We start from the raw sequence: 17,459 nt of genomic DNA on the forward strand, positions 1-17,459 counted from the left end.
TGATTTACAGACTAAGCATCTACACCTACATGTTCTTTTTAGTGTTACAATTAATATACAGTAATTGCTTTGGAAGTATTTGCTTTACCCATTTTCTTCTAGTTATTTACCCTAGTCTAAAGTAGGGTTTATTTTGATGTGGATCCATTCAGCAACTGCAATGTATTTTAGGATTAACTGATCTGCTCTGTTTTAGGATTAACTGATCTGCTCTCCCACATGACCCTCCTTGCTGGACCTGCCTGTTTGTTGTGCGCTCTCTTGTCTTTGGGTCACCTGGTGGGAATATTGGCTCCTTACTGAAATTTTTGTGTTCAGCCAGGTTCTCTTTCCTTTCATAACTCCACCTTATAGTGAGTTTATGTACTCAGAGCCACTTATCTGTTATGAAATTCATGCCTGTTTTTACCACATGATTCCAGCTCTTAGAAATAAAGAGCGTTCCATGAAGGGCGGTGATAAGATGCTAAGATGTAAAAATTAATCTAGAATAAACACAGAAGATATGCAGCATTGTTTCTGCATAGCAGAGGAGTTCTGACAGCACTACAGTAATGCAAGGGATAACAGCAGGATCTCTAGGAATGCTCTTTTTACAGCTGGACTTGACTTAGGCAAAGAGAGAGCACTGTTCATCTCCAACACAAAGATCTGGACAGTTCAGGATGGGGCACCTAAGTAGCTCTAAGAGGCAAGTACTTTCCATGGTAACAGAGATCTTTCTGGCATGTTAGTGTCGGAGCTAACATCACGTGGTAGTGAAACCCTCACAGCAAAAGCAAGAAGACAGTTTGAAAGTACTGCAAAGGGGAGCACTGTGAGCTTGGTGGTATGAGGTGTATTATGTTAAGCTGTTGTGGACAAAGATTTGAACAATTCATTCCGGACAACCCTATCAAGCCTCTCACTGCCTGTTCTTACTGCACCTCCCCTAATGCACACACAGATAAGTTCTTTCAACACTCAAAAGAGCACTTGTGGCAGAGACTTCAAGCTACTTCGTTTCCCATTCTTTGTCATGCTCATGATGGCATCTTATCGCCCTCACGTTTGCAAGTATGTTCATTATACTAGCAGATGTACAAAGGAAGAAAAATAAACACTGGTTCAGTTTGATCCATGTACTTAGTTTTCTAAGGACCCTTTTCTTTCATCATCATGGAGGTCACGAAAATTAGGCTTCAGACATGTTTTAAATGTCAAAAGTATTCCTAGCTATTTGTAATAGATCTGTCAGTGTGATTATTTGCACTGGGTTTGACCGTGTTGCTGAACAATGTGATTTTTAAAATGTATGTGTTGATGCTTTGCTTCAAGCCTTTCCACTTCAAAAGTATCTAAGACAAAGGTATAGTGTTGTCTTTTGACATTCACATTGCCTGGCAGCAGATGTTCTTAGGGCAGCTGAGTAGGTGGGGGTTACCCTTCCATTTCTGCATGAAGAGTGTATAATGGGCAGTGGTAAGCATTATCCTATTAAGTAGCAGTACTGTGTATCTTCCTAACTTGGCTTTTGAACAGATTTCTTCTTTATCTCCTATCCAAATATACATTTGTACTAGTGCTCTGTACTGTAATGGTAGCTTGTACACTGGTACACAGACTGTTACTGAAAATACCCGTTTTAATCCCATAACCAAGGTCCCTTGGCCCCCTCTTCCTTAATATGATAGTTGACATTGGTACAAGTGCTGTACAGAAAAGTGATACAAAGCTGAAAACATCTTTCCATCTCCAAAGATAATTCAGACTAAAGAAAGAATGTGTTAATAGCACTCAAAAAAAACCCCACCAAAACCCAATGAATTCTTTATTGCTGCTGAACATTCATTTGATGTTATTTTTGGGAGAAAAATAACGCACTTAATAAGGAATACCTAGTTGCTTGTTGCCAGCCAGATTAGCAGTTATTTCTCAAGATTAACCCTTAATTAAAAAGCAAGCATATTTTGAAAAATTGCTTTAGAGGAGAAGGAATGATCAATCACCAGTCATTGTAGAAGTGATTCTGCCAACCATGAGAGATGTGCTCTGCCTTAGATAGCAAATCTCACCAAGCACGCAGTAGGGCTTTGGAGCAGAAGAGTAGCCTCAGCAGGGTGCCTAGGACAACTAGATGTGCCTGAGCTTTGAGAGGAATGATGATCTTCAGGCAAGACCTAACATCATAGACAACTTTGGAATATAAGTTTTCTCTTGCTTGCTGTATTCCTTTTTGTAAGCAGGCAGTGCGTATTAGTTTGTACCATGTCTTTAATGTGTTTTATAGCTCATTGATTTCTGGTGGGTCTTGATTGTAGTTGCACCCAACAAATGAGCAGTTGAATGCAGGAGCCTGTGTTAACAGCAGTATTAGGACTGTGGAATCAGGAGGAAGAAAGTAGATTTTCATGATGGTCATCATTGGAAGGAAGCACTTAGGAAGAACTACAAGGAGTAATTTCCCCTGATATCAGACCACATCGTGGGAGGAAGGAGGGGATGTATCCCTCTGCCCGGGCTTGGGTGGGGTAAACTGCATTTCTGCGCTTTATGGTGCGAGTGGAGAGATAGCACTTGGGAGGAGTATTCACAGGGAAAGTCGTAGGAGATATCCTGGTGATAGCTGCTGTTGTTATACTAGGTCTTCAAATGGTTCCTAGACTCACACTGCTGAAACTTCTTGGCAGTCTTCCATGGCAGCTGATTCTTTGCAGGAACCATTCTATCTAGGACAGTGAATTAAATCACTAGCAGTCTTGCTCATTGGAAGATGGTCCATGAAGTGACTGTAAAGAACAAACATGCAGACACATGTTTGTGGGCTGGTGTGCATCAGCCTCTGTGGGCCAAAGCAGTTCATAGCCAGCCTCTGGCTCCCCTCCGTGACCAAACTGGCTGAGGGTTGCAGTTAACTTTGTTTACATAGATACCCATTGATGTAGTTTTTCACCACCACAACTTTCCATGCTTTCAAGAACTGAAACAGTAGCAGGGACAATATTATCCTTCAGGGATTTTTTCCCACAAAAGGTTGTGTGGCTCTTCACTTTAAGAAGCTTAGGGAAGTGGATAGGGTATGGAGAATGCTGGCTGTCAAATGTAATGCTGGGCGCAAGTGACTTGGGACACAAGAGTTTAGTGGGTTTGGAAGAATGCCATCCCTGAACGGTTTGCCTCTCTCATTTATAACATGTACATTTACTCTGCACTCTGGAAAAATTCTGGAGAAAGTTTCAGAAGTTTAGATTTAGAGGGTATAGAGCTTTCTAAATAGAATGACACATTTGGAAAATAAGCGGCACTGATAAGGAAGTACCTGTTCCAGCTATTAGGTGCAATTTGTATTGTTTTATTACAGCTTCTAGCATAATATAGTTAGGTATACACAGATATTCATTGACGCTTGTACATTTTTAGGCTGAAGATGGATAGTTCTATCAGTGTAGATGCTCACAGTTTCAGATACAATAAGGAAGCCAATACCTGGTGGCTAGTGTCCCAGGTCTTTACCCCCTTGCAACTATTTAAAGCCATACAATAACTCATTGAAGAAACAGAAGGGCCCTGAAACTGGTCACAAAGAGTGATAGCTACACTGAAACATGTATTTAAATATTCTTTAGTGAGAAAGTACTTTGTAAATAGGCTTCATCCTTGAATGACTATCACTTTGCAAGTGAACAGTTATTTGAGCACTCGTAACTAAGCTTAACTTTATTTATTGGGCTTCTTATATATTTTGAAGAACTTTTAAAGAGTAATACAGCTACTGCAGAAATTGAATTAGTTGTCTTTTGAAATAATATATTTTTGAAATGATACTCTGTCGAAGTTTTATTTAACAGGTGAGCTGGCAAAATTTCATTATTCCCCAAATTTTACTTTCTTATGCTGATAACATTTCTCATAATTTTCAGTTCATTTTGGGTTGTACAATGATAAAGAACCTCTTAGCACACAGTGCTTAGGAATACCTGTTAATGTAATAAGTTTCATTATATACTCATGTGAAAGCAAACTCATGTCGCATCGTTTCGCTCTTGTATACTCACAGCGCTGTGTGAAATGTAGTTCACAAGAAAACAGAGGAGGTTGTGGTAAGGAATGAGAGAAACCTGTGCTCCATTTCCGATTCTGCTGCTGATTTGCTGTCTACCTGCAGGCCATGGGAGTTGTTTTTTTAAAATTAAAACTGGGATTTGACTTCCAAGGAAAATGGCAAGTTTTCACCAGTATTTGATCAAAAAACCTAATCCTGATAAACTTTGCAGAGCACTTCAGAAACAGCCATCGTTCCTATGGCTGGGATTGCTGTCTGCCTGTTTCCCAAGCTTAATTGCTCTTAGCTCTCTGGGCGCTCAGCTTTGGACTGCGTAGCAGATTGGCACCTGAACTGCCCAGTTATCGAGAAGCTGAGAAGCAGGCAACAAGTGTGTTTTTCTTTAAAAAAAAAAAAGGAAAATTGAAACTTTACTGAGGGATGTTTTGATTTTAGTTGAAATTGTTTACATTTCAATTTTCCATTTTAAAAACCAGAAAATTCTTTACCACCTTTGCTGATCAGCTGTCATAAATCTGACTTGCACTTGTCACCTTCCAGAACAGAGTTTTTGATCTTTTTCAGTGTGGGGGGAAGAGCGTGATAAATTTTTTACTACTTTTTTTTTCTTCCTCATCTCATGTTAGTTAGCAAGGCTAACACTGACAAGGCAGTTTGTCTGCTTTATTTGGTGTATATACTGAGAGAGTCTATGCTTATGGCTAAAATGTGGTTTCTTATATGTACCAGGATTTTACCTGTGTTGTATTCTTTTCTGTAAAGCACTTTTTCTCTGCCTTGTTTTGTGATTCTGCTGTGCTACTGAGAACAAGGAGAACAGAACAAGATCATGCTTGAAATTGTTGATGTTTTTGTCACTTCTATCTATGTATGAGTTTTCATTATATAATTATATAGTGTATATATTATTCCATTTTGTTAAAAGTAAAGGGTAATAGGATATAAAATAATGTGAATTGGGTATCTGTTGTAATACAATGCTTTTTTCTGATTTTTCTTACATATGTATAATACATTTTAGGTATGGGAAAATTGTGTCCACGAAGGCTATTTTGGATAAAACGACAAACAAATGCAAAGGTATGTATGAAAGTCCTAACTGATTCTATAAAGTACACTAATGTTGAATTTTAAGTGTTTTCAACTTTTTTTTTTTCCATTCTTATTCCTAAACCAGTCTTATTCTTGCCTACGATCGGAGTATACAATATGTTTGTTTCCAGTGGAGCTGGCAGACAGCCTATGTCAGTGGTGCAGCCAAGCTGGAGTGAAGCTGACATGCACAGTGCTGGCTGGCTGTTTGCCTCTGTTTTAAAAACAAAAATGGAGTTAAAAGCAGCTTTTCCCCTTTTGCCTGGAGAAACTAGGGAAGCTTACAGAAGACCATTCAATGGTGCTAAACATCTGAAAAAATTACGTATTGTGGAAATCAGCTCCATTGATTAGAGTAGTTTAAAGCAGCACTTAATTAGAGGATTGGAACATGTAATTGTGTTTTGTTATATGCTATTGAATGTATTGGGAGCAAAGAGAGGGTTCATTTTCACCAAAGTAATTGCAGCTGGAAAAAAATATTAGAAGTCCTTTAGATAAGCTGGATACATCAGTTCACTGATTTTCGTCACTCATTGCAATTACAGTGAGATCGTATCCCAGCGATGTGCGTGGTGGGAGAGAAGGTGTGGTAGCAGACACTGAAATATCAGATTTCAGACTTTCTTTTTTTTTGCAATTAAGAAGATAATTTCTAAGCAAATTGAAGAATTAAGTCAGCTGATTTAGCAATGTTAATAAGCCTAAAGCTCATGAATGAGCATAAAGCTGACAGGCAGAGGCAGGAGAGGAGAGTTCATCATTAATTGAGACACAGTTTTTGTGCAGAACTTGGAAGCAGTGCAGGGGCATAGCTTCTTAGCTCCCCATCTTAAGCAATTAAAGGAGTGCTGACAGTTCAGAAACAGAAATTTCTAGAAATTCTTTTTCCCAGCTTGTATGCTGATGTCATCTGCATATATTGTGACTAGGAAAGAGCAGATGCCCTTTTCAATTATTTTAATTCATTAATACCTGTGACAGCACTTAACTGATTTATTCTGTCCATTCCCCCAGTTTCTGAAGACTTCAGTAGCTCTGTCAGTAATATGGAAATTCTCACATTAATGTTTTAAGAGATCTAAGCTGACTTTTCCAACATAGATTTTAAATCTTGCTGGTGAAAAGCAGTAACTAACAGTCTGTTGTAACAATATACAGTAAGTTAAGGCTGCAGGGAAGCTCACTGCATGTCATTGAAATTGCAGTAGGAACATAAGTAGGCAGAGTGCAGATATCTAATTGGAATTTAACCAAAAGATTGACAGCATCTCTGGCTCTTGCCAAAAAAACACACCATGGGATTTAAACCAACTGGAGCAACAAGTAATTGGGTTTATGTATCATCTAGAAGATGGCAAAAATGGCTTTGATGGCATGCTTGATATCAATATGTAACTTCATCTATATTGCACCCTGAAGTGTGGTGGTGTTGATAACGTGGGGTGTCATGGGTATGGAAAGCTGGTTTTGGGTACGGAAAGCTGGTTTTGCCTTGGCAGCACAAAACTTGATATGAGCTAATTCACTCTGTTTCATGTCAAGATTTAACAGTCCACAACACCACATGTTACACAGAACAATATGCTGCTTTCTTCAGCTTCTTGGCAGGTTAAATAAGCTTGCACTGATGTACAAGGCTGCTCAAGTTGTTTTTCCTGAGTTAAGGACTTTAAGCTGTTCAGCTGTATCTTTACACAACCTGTTTGTCCTCAGTATAGACATACTGTAAGAGAATACTATTATGTTCTGAAGAAATAATTCTATTTCCTACTCCTCTAGGGCTTTTTTTAATTGTTGGGTTTTTTGCTTGTTTTCTTTTAACCCAACTTAGACATTGGAGAGGGATTTAATATTTGAGGCTGTTCACTGGTGGGAAGGAAGGGGGTTGAAAAATGCAGAATGAGGTGTGCAGTAACGACTAGGGGAAGTAACTTCCAAACTCTGCCTTTTGGTGAGACTTGAGCATCCAGCTCCCAGGTTGCATTAAAAATCCCAGTCTGTAAGGTCAGTGTCTGTAAAGGCCAAGGTACGTTGCTGTTCAGATGTCCTAGAATCCATTAGCCGTACACTGTTGTTCAGAGTAAGAAAAGAAGTTACTGCAAATAGATGGAAATTATTGCAAATAACTTTCAGTTTACTTTAGCATTTAAAGATTGCATTATATGGCATAGAAAATACTTTCAGGACAATTTTTTACATTCTGGTTTCATTAACAACAATGGGAAAAACTCACTTGATTTCACTGAAGCTGAGTTTTCACTCATGTCTTAAATTTAACTCTTTTAAGTATGTACAATGAAGTAACTAATTCACCAAAAATTGGGTTTTGATGCAGTAGACATGCGTCTTTTAAACTAAATTCCTCTCCCAGTTTTAAGTAAATGACGTGTACCTTAGATGCTTGTTGGTCACTTATTCAAACTAGAAATTTAGTTTCGAAAAATTAACAGATTATGCTTTACTCTGATCTCTATGAAATAAACCGATGATGTCACATTTGCTCTTGGAAGATACATACAGATAACACAAAGCAAACACCATACTACTTGTTAGCAATTTGGCCAAAATCCTGATAATGACTGAGCATGGAAATGGATTTGTTCCACCAGGGTAGGTGTCTACCAGTTCAAGGTTGAAGGACTTTGGTAGATTGTTTTTTTAGGACTACATGAAGAACTTTGGAGTTCAAATTGGCCCTCTTCAGCAACAAGAAAATTGTATTAAATGACCGTGCTAGTAGCATATGAACTGTTTGATTATAAGCTGGTTGCTGTCTCGTTAATTAAATATGTTTTGTATTTCAGGTTATGGTTTTGTTGACTTTGACAGCCCGGCAGCTGCTCAGAAGGCAGTTTCTGCTTTAAAGGCTAGTGGAGTCCAAGCACAGATGGCAAAGGTGAGTTAAAATAACTGGCTGATTCTTGCAATGGGTTGTGAAGATGAAGACGCTTACATGTTAGTAGAGCATTGGCAATGTGAATTGTCAAGTTGCAGACCCTTTACAGAGAGAACAGTCCTCCAGCCACGTGATATATTAAGGGGACAAAATAGGGGCTTTCGACTGCCATATCCCAAATCATCTCAACTATTGAAATAAAAAACATAGTATGGTGAAGTCTCCAAGCTGATCTGGCTGGATTTATCAATTTATTCATGATACTGTTTTTCCATTGTCTTCATCAAAAGAAAGATTAGCAATAAGTTGTAAAAACTACAGCAAGCTTAATGGTTTAAGTATAACATGTTAATTCCTGGAACAAGTCAATAGCTGAAATAGTTTACAGCACAAAGGGGGATGAGTTTTTAAGCACAGCATGGCAAAATTTAACCTCGGGACTTTGTTTTCAGCCTTTTTAGTATATTTTCTGTTAACATAAGTAAAATTTAAATCTTGACATCCATGATAGATGTCTTGAAATTCGTAGCCAGCTCTTTGACAACGTATTTCTGCATCAGGGCAAACCCAAGCATTATTAAAAATAAAGAAGTATGACCTTTCTTCTTTTTCTTTCATTTTTACTGATCCTTGCCTTTGAATCACGTTATTAGCCAAAAGTGATCTCCAGAGCAGTGCTCTTTCAGTATAAGATAAGTTTCCCAAATCTATAAAATCAGGGAGATGATAAATTAGTAATGATTTTGTCATGTGTTCTTGTTAGGTCAGATGACCTGGTTCCAGCAGAGTGCCATAAACACCACTACAAATGTATTAAATAAGGAAAATATTACTAACATAATCTATTCATATAATTTGTGGTACCTCTTAAAGCAAATTTTTTTGAGTTTGAAAATTATATTCTAATTAAAAAATAATCCAGTAATTAAATAGTGATCTCAGAGACTTTTATTAATAAAGTAGTCTGCTGCAGATCTAACAAATCTTTTATAGTTATCCATTAGGTACAGATTTTTTTCAGATGAGATATTTTCCACAGCTCCTCAGCTGAGGAGAACAGTTAAGCTAACAACATAAAATGTCTTTGGATGGAATCCAGGGCAACAAAATGGAAACCATATGTTTCATACTTAATGCATGCTTCATTACAGCCATGACACAAACATACCTGCTTAGTGGAAAACACTTGTGGGGTTTTTTTTTTTTCCTTCTTTTTATAAGGTTTTATGCATGCTTAATAAAGACCTTTTAATTAATCTTTAGTTTTTAGGTAATCACTTCAAAATATACACCAGATTTTTTTAAAGCCTCTGTCTGCCATCTTATGGATATGATATCTGGGTAGGAGGGGAGAAAAGAGAATGTGATATCATGTAAATTCATTTTGCTAATGAATTTTGATGTCTGATTTAATTGTCTTCTTGAATAGATGGAGAAGCTCTAATAATTCACTATAGTAATCTAATGAATAGTTTCTTAATTTTTCCCATAATATATTTTTCTGACTCATTTCCTGTGACAGTCATTTGCAATATTCCTAATATTTCTTTCTGTTAGCATTAATGAAAAAATGTGCACCATCATACCTCACAGTTTTGATTGATTTTTCTGACACTGTGTGTGTGTCAAGCCTGGTGACCTGTAGGAAATCTATAACTATGAAGTTTGCATTAGAATGTAACTGCTTGTTCAGCTTCTTAACATGGAAGGAGTGTTTGAATTGTTTAAAAAAAACCGCACAAAACCCAAAACCTACCCAATAAACAGTACCACAACGAACAGTCACAAGTGACTAAGAGTTTGAGTGCTTTGATTTTTGTCTATTTTGAGCCACTGGATTTTTTTTTTCGGGTCAGCGCTACTCTCCTTTTGTCTGAAAAATCCTGTCTCCTCCTGGAGGCTCCAAACTTGGACTTGCCAGTCACCGAACAGTTGTTTTGGCAAGATTAGCAAATCAGACTCTGCACATGCAAGACATTATAAAAGTTTACTTGTGTTTGTGTATTTAATATCTTACCCTTTTGCATGTTACCGTCCGTGCCATGAAGTGGTCTTCTTGCAGTGAAACTGTTCAGGCTTTAGCCTGAATGTCACAGGGAAAGATCTGGAGAACAGTTTCTCAGCTATCTGGCCAGTGGATTTCCCACTGACCATTACAACTGCTTCAATTTCAAAGAGAAATAAATACCTGTTGGCTGGATTTGTCCGTGGGAAGGTGGTATTATTACGCTGTGCCCAGTGTGTCAGCCGGCACCATGGCTCCTCAGTATTCTCGCCCTCCTCCCAGCTGTGGTGGTAGTCCCTGACCTGCAGCAGCTGAAGGGGAAAGAGAAATGTTATTGCTGAAGCCTTACTCTGACTCTGGCTGCCATAAACCCCTGTTTGCAGTGTCCTGCTGTAGCTCTATGTTGGTGAATTAAAAATTACGGATGGAATTTTAAAATGGATGGAAATTTAAAATGGAAGTGATGGGCTATTGCCCCTCTCGTCTCTTCCAAGTGCGTATTACCAGTGTTCAGTGTCTTCAGTTGTCTTTTTCAGGGTGTACAAGTGGCTGTGGAAAGGGATCGGGAGATGATGTGAGCTGTAGTGGTAGCCAGCTTGTTTCAGGACCTAGTACGAAACCAATGCCTTACCTCTTACTCTAGAGATAAGGTACGGAAAGAGCAGATACCTGTCTTGCAAGAGTACTGTTATTTCTAAGCTAGTTAGTAACTAGCTGACTGTCTAATTTTTGTTTTCATTAATTTTAATATCTTGAAATTTCTTTAATGTAATTAATTTATTGTCCTTGCTCCTAGAGGAGTGCTTCGATAATAAACCAATAATAGTAAGTTCAAAAGCTCTGATTTTGTAGAGCTGTGCATTCTTAAGTAAGACTAGGAGTAGTGTTGAAAAGCTCTGCCCATTTTCTTTGTTAGGAAAGTGGTAATGGTTGCTGTCAGAGTGAATTCTCTGAGAAAGGTCTCTCTTCTTTTCCCCCTAGCCCACAGGTAAAATCAGTGAGATAACTGTAGGTTTCTACGCTGTTCAGAGCAGATAGTGAATGACTTTGTAAAGATAGAGAGACACACACAGAAAATCTACTGTATGTTGGCGTTTTGAATGGAAATTTAAAAAACTGAGAATCTATAAGGGATGTTTTAGAGATGGTGAAGTCTAAATGCTATGGAGGTATGAGTCACCTAATCATCATAGGTTTTTGACCTAACTTAACATAAGGCATTTGAACCACTGTCAGACAAAATTCTGTCTCATCAAATGGTATTCAACTAAGTTCAACTGTTACTGGAGTAACTGTGTTTTAGATGGTTGGAAAAGTGACCCTTTTAAGTGGGAAGTTGAATTTAATTCTTATTCTTCTGTATGTAAACTAATATGTAAATATAAAAGGCAAAAAAACTACCGAATAAGAATGGTTAATAAAAAACAGAGTTGTTCTCATCTTTCGATCAGCAAACTTAAGCCAGGAGGAGAATGATTGTGTTTGCAGCCCAGATAAAGTCAGCTCGAGAATATCTGTATTGTACTGACAGCAACGTAGAGATACACAAGCCAACCAGAATACCAGCCTGGCTGTGGCAGCTCAGGGTTCATCAACTGCTAAACAACGTCCTTCCTGGTATGGCAGTGACATTTGTATAGCCATATTGTCTAGCTCATGGTGGGTTAACAGATTCCTGAGATAATATAGTGAAAGGGTTATATCTACTAAAACTGTTCTACATATGGAGCTACCATTTTTTTTGCAAAGAGCTTGTAATGTGCTTTGAGCATCACAAGAAGGATTAAATACGTTCCAGTGTTCTCACAACTGTATTTCAGCCCTGTCCTTAGAATTAGTATAGTGTCCTCACTTTAAAATGATTTAACCATCCGAGTCCAACACAAATGCTATAGACTCAATGAGCCTGATCCTTCAGACTTTGTTGTTGAAGATCTTGCCTTCCTTCATGTCTCCTATGTTCTCTCTCTCTATTAGTGAGATTTTTAGTTCTTCTGTATGTACAACTTTGCTATAAGATTATAAAGATCATTTATAACTTAAACAAGTGATATTAATTCTTTTCCAGTTTGTTTTTTCCTAATGTTGTCTTATACAGAAGCACAAACTTACCTTTAGTAAGTGTATGCCACTTAAAATAGAACCCATGAAAGTAGTCCATGGACATGGAAGATTTCTGTGGTCAATGGAACTCATTAATTAGAGCCAAGGAATGCTGTTCCATGTACTATTGTGCGTTTTTGGGGGAAGACTCATTGTTTATTCATTCAGACTTCCCCACAGTCACACATTTTTAGGACTTAGGGCTTCAGATTCATAGTGTTATAATTTCCTCCTCCTTAAAATCTTCACTTCCACTGACACAATTAAGTATGCTTTTGCTTATATTGTATTAGCTCTCACATTAACACATCACTAAATATTTTCAGGTATTTTTAGGCTTGTGCAAAAAGTTAAGGCCATCTTCAGAATTGTGTCTTATTCAAATTGTGTCAGAAGGATGCCTGTGATAACAATGCAAAGTATGTTGTACCATCATGTACTGACTCTGTACCATTCTTAAGATACAATTTCTGTTTTCTGGAGTGGTCTATTGGCCCACAAAGCAACAGACCAAACTCTCTGATTAAGGGGGGGTGGTTTTTAGTTTGTGATAAATATTGGCCCATTGTCTGAGTGCACGTTGATCCTCCAGAACCCAGAGATGACATGAATTTGTAATCTTTGTATTTTTTACTAATGGTTACAAAGGCAGAACTGTGAAGCACTCCCCATGAGCTGGTAGCTTTGTCTTCCTTCCCAGTTAAGTACAATGCAGGAGCGTTTTTTTATATTCTGAACTTAGTTTAAGTGACTTTTTTTCCAAGCATATTTGGAAAAGATAAACTGTCACACTGTATAAAGTGTGAACTGCACAGTTGTTACAGGGTTTTTTGGGAGGGAAAGGCTGCTTAGCCACTTGTCCTCATCTCTGTAACAGAAATCAAGGCTTTTCCACAGCTATTAAACATAATGTATTAAAGGCAATCTTCCTTTATGTTGCTGATGAGGAATGTGGTTTTGAGTTAGCAAAAATGAGAAACAGCTAACTTTTATGACTTTTAGTAATGTATTGTTTTTTGTACTTGTCTTCACTGTGGCAACCTTCTGGAGAATTAAATCAGTTTTCATTCCTACAAAGTAAAGTAAGAAAACAGGTTTAGGTTACCATGGTAGCTAGTGCACTTAATCTAACTAGAGAAGGTAGGCATATTGCAGGGGTTTTTTCTCTTCTGCATCTGGACTTCTGAATGCCAAAGAACAGATGACAGGCAAACAGGAGCTAACTCAAGCAAATTTCTGCAGCAGTTTTTAGCAACTGTCTAGTAAGAAAAGATTTCTTTTTACCTGGTTTGTAGTACTTTCTGTAGGCAATAGTATTAAATCCTACTGTAAAAGACTATTTTAAGTAAATACAGTCAATTTTCCTCCTTTTATTCTTAAAAGTTCTTAAAAGTCATTATACAACAAATTGAAGGTAAGCCAAATTTTGCTTACCTGAGACCTAAATGACCGTCATTTCAGGAATTGCATTTGCATTAAAGGAGACGGTTAACAACCACTTCCCTTGAGTACACAGCTTCAACCCACAAGAGTCTTATCTCAGTTGCTAAGCAGTGCTGTGGCTTGTTCAGACAAGGGTCCAGTGCCCTGTTATGAACTGCGGTGGGCTTATTCAGCTTTCTGTTGAAAACAGTGGTATCCATGAGCAACATGCAGAACCTCCAGGGAGCACCTTGGTGCCCTTCTAGCAAAGGGAAAGCAAGAATGTGAAGAGATAAAAAGGGAACATATGATTGCATTGATAGCCTGATTGCAAACTTGCGCACAATGCTTATTGTAGTTAAAAATTCCTTTTCATACAGTTCTTATTCCTCTTTGTAATATAGATGTGCCTGTGAAAATGAATTAAAATGTTTAGCTTATTAATCGCATATAGCGTTTATGCAATTCTGGAGAACAAGTAAAGATTACCGTAGTGATTTCTCCACTGAATTGTCTTGTTAACAGTCTGTGGTCAGACAGTATTAAAACTGTGGCTAAACCAGACATATTTCAGTGAGACACAGGTAAATTGTAAATTTTAAAGTAGTTTCTATATGAAGTCAGACAAGCATTTAATCCCTTCCCTATCAGCCAGAGGATCTTCTATGCTGTGAGCAGTGCCTAGTCACATGTTTCTGAATGGCTATCTGTTCACTCTGACCTTACACAGAGCAAGAGAAAACAGATGTCTTATCACTTTGCCAAGTTTCTTGCTTGCAATTTAGGAACGGTTCCACATGCACAGGGAGTTTTTTTGTTAATTTCTTTCAGATGATGGTAGAGCATTTTGCATTATGTAGGACTCCTGATCACCACTTTTCTACAGAAATGAGCATTAGCAGTTGATTATTCCTATCCCTTTTATGAGAAATACTGTATCTTGTAGTCAGCTTATTAAGTTAGTGCTGTAAGTGCTTTTTAGGAATAAGAAGTGCATTAATCTGCAAGAGAACTGCCTGCATCTTTGTATTACTATGTTCTGCTATATTCTAGAGATGTGGCTAAAGATGTTTGATGAGAAAAGACTGATAGAAACTTGCTGACAGGAATTGCTAAAACTAATACTTCCTAGTTTCCTCGGTAATATAGATACATAAAGTAGCCCACAAGTTTCCTGACATTGCCCATAATCTGCAAATATTGAATACTTTCAGTGTCTTTCAGGACCTGCTGAAAATTCTGTTAACTGAGGAGACCCTGCATGAGATATGAAGACTCTCAAATTAAGCAGGTTTCCTAAATCATGTAGAATTTTAAAGAAAAAATAATCTCAATGCTTCAGTGGTTTATATTTCAATGTTAGCTTGCTGCCCTAAAGTAGGAAGCTTTAGTGATTCTTTTTGATCACTCCCCTAAAATGGTACAAATAGTTTCAATAGATTTAAGATCTCTAAGGTGAAAACAACTTATGTGATTTCATGGATTTTAAGCACAGGAAAAAACCCTGCCTTTGAAAGCACTTAGAATGATCGGAGTGTATAGGCAAGCTTTGAGCTGAGTTGTTACGTTTGCAGTTATTTTTGCCAGGGTGCACTTTTTTGCTGAATTACAGAATAAAAATTAGAAACTTAGATATGAAAGGAATTATTTTTCTCTTCTGAAACAACTGTAATAACCACATGAATTAAAATATGGTGAGACAGGTTTTGGTAAGGAAGGAAGTCACAACACTTAATGTATTAAACTGCTGTTTGCCAGAGACACAGAGGGAAGAGTTAAAAAGTTTGTGTCTCTCCTAACTTCCCGAATTTTTAACTGTGTAACCATTTTCCATGCCAAAACGTTGTATAAAAGCAAACATCTGTTTGTATGGTGCCTTTTGTGTAAGACAGAATAAAGATGGATGGGGAGTCCTAGTTGTGGTTGCCATTTGGAAGTCAGCTTGGAAATCCAGCGTGTTCTAAGGGAAAGGAAATTACTTGCTGCTTATGATCTCCCAAAATGTACCCAGATAGCTGTTTTAAGGTTTAGTACTCTTGTGGAGATGACAGAAGCTGCACAGTGAGGTAAGTAACAGGAGGAGAGGAGGTGTTTTGAACATTAATAGGTATACTTTTTCCACTGCCAAACTGTATAAAATTCCAAATACACTCTAGAAAGAGTTCAGTCTTGCTACCCCAACAGTATTATCTTAGTATTGTAAATGACCTCTTGAGAACCAATGGCAGTCTTTTTTTTTTTTTTCCTGCAAAGTGAAGAAGTGGATTAAATTAATGTATCCTGACCTAGCTGGACTCGATGATTCTTATGGGTCCCTTCCAATTTGAGATATCCTATGATTTGTCCTTATAGCTGAACTGCTGCTGCTCCCCAGGGCGGCTGTGGGTTTGCACCTGCACTGCAAATACAACCTTGGTGCGCTGTGGAATGTGCTTGTTGGCATTTCAACTATTTTCTTCTGGGAGAATTACAGATGAATGAAATTTCAACTCGTGTTCCAGGATTTCAGTGTGACAGCCTCATCTGTTGGCTGCTTTTTTGTTCTTCCTCTCTCATGTCTGCCTTCCTCGCCACTACTAACTATGGACTTGTGTACGAGTATCTTCAAACTCCCCTTTTTCCACTGTGGTCAGTACGTCCCATTGAAGGATCAAAAGCAGAAGTAACTGAGTCCCTGGGAGGATTCAGGCTGTAATAGACTGACATAGAGAAAGGGTCAGGAGAGCAGAAGTAAGTCCTTTCCGTTTACCCATTCAGCACATGCCTGACCAAAATCCAATCTAGTTACTAATAGAAAATATGAATTGTTTTATGGGCCACAAGTCAGGTTTTTCCATCACGAAATGCTTTCTGTTCACAGAAAGCAATTTCCTTAAAACGATTTCCTCAGATGCACTTTTTTTTTCTCCGTTCCTAAGGGATTTGTAATGTGGGTTAGTGGTAAAGTTGCTAATAATCTTTCGAAGTTGAGCATTCCCTTTTCTAACAACATTGTTGCATTATTTTATGGCATGAAATTTTCTCTGCTAGGTGAATAGGTGCAAGAATCGAGCTTCCCAGCATGTATGGAGGAAGATCTTCATGTGTTACAGTGAATCGCAGTAGATGTTTGTGTTGCTTTTGGCATGGAAAGCTAAGGATCTCTCATCCTGAGTTGGCTGCCTATATAATGGGAAAGTGTGGTAACCCCCTAGGCTGGAATAGGAGCCCGATCAGAGGGGAATGTGATCTCCCCAGTTACCTGAATAAAACAGATTGCTCTGACATTCTGCAGTTGACTGAATTTCTTTCTCTATTAGCTGTTTCTGAATGTAAGCATTTCTTTTTTTTGCATGTAAATTACATTTTTTTTAGTGTGAACAAAATGGGGCCTTTTTTTATCTTCCCAAATGTTGTTAGGCTTTTTAATGAGAACATTTTTATAATATAATTCAGACTTTCTGTTATTATAGAATAAAAACATTAGCAAATTAGATGAAAATATGCAAAGGGCCTGATTTTCCAGCTTGTATACTGTTCTAGGTTATTTAGGGAAGTTTGGGGATATTTGTATAAAATATATTTTACAGCTTATAAGAAAAAGTAAAAAATCCAAAATTTGTCCTTCCAAATACTATTCCAAGTTTCAGGAAGTTATGCTATAGCTACAAATACAATTTTGTAGTGCCTGTGGCTAAAACCTCCTATAAAGCTTTTGCTAATAGTGCTCATTAAAGAAGGAAGTAAGCCTACATCTCTCAAGGTACAAAACAAAATTGGCTAATACAATCAAAGTAACAAACGAATTCTAAAAACATGAAAGCTGTCATCATCTCACATTCCTACCTGAGGAAATTTGAACTGCATGTCAAAGATGTCACTACTGTAACATAGGTTTTCCCTCATGGTTGAACACT

At 37.7% G+C, this 17,459-nt stretch overlaps 1 protein-coding gene across 5 annotated transcripts in view; it reads left to right on the forward strand.

The window, feature by feature from the left end:
• Positions 1 to 17,459, forward strand: part of RBMS1 (RNA binding motif single stranded interacting protein 1) — a 148,141-nt gene that overhangs the window by 103,982 nt on the left and 26,700 nt on the right. For all 5 annotated transcript variants that reach the window (XM_068407501.1, XM_068407502.1, XM_068407504.1 and 2 more), the window contains 2 exons: positions 5,064 to 5,122; positions 7,942 to 8,033. In XM_068407501.1, the coding sequence (XP_068263602.1) occupies positions 5,064 to 5,122; positions 7,942 to 8,033 (151 nt within the window). The remainder of the gene's footprint in view (positions 1 to 5,063; positions 5,123 to 7,941; positions 8,034 to 17,459) is intronic.

This window comes from Nyctibius grandis, chromosome 9 (genome assembly GCF_013368605.1).
Source record: "Nyctibius grandis isolate bNycGra1 chromosome 9, bNycGra1.pri, whole genome shotgun sequence".
NCBI lineage: Eukaryota > Metazoa > Chordata > Aves > Nyctibiiformes > Nyctibiidae > Nyctibius > Nyctibius grandis.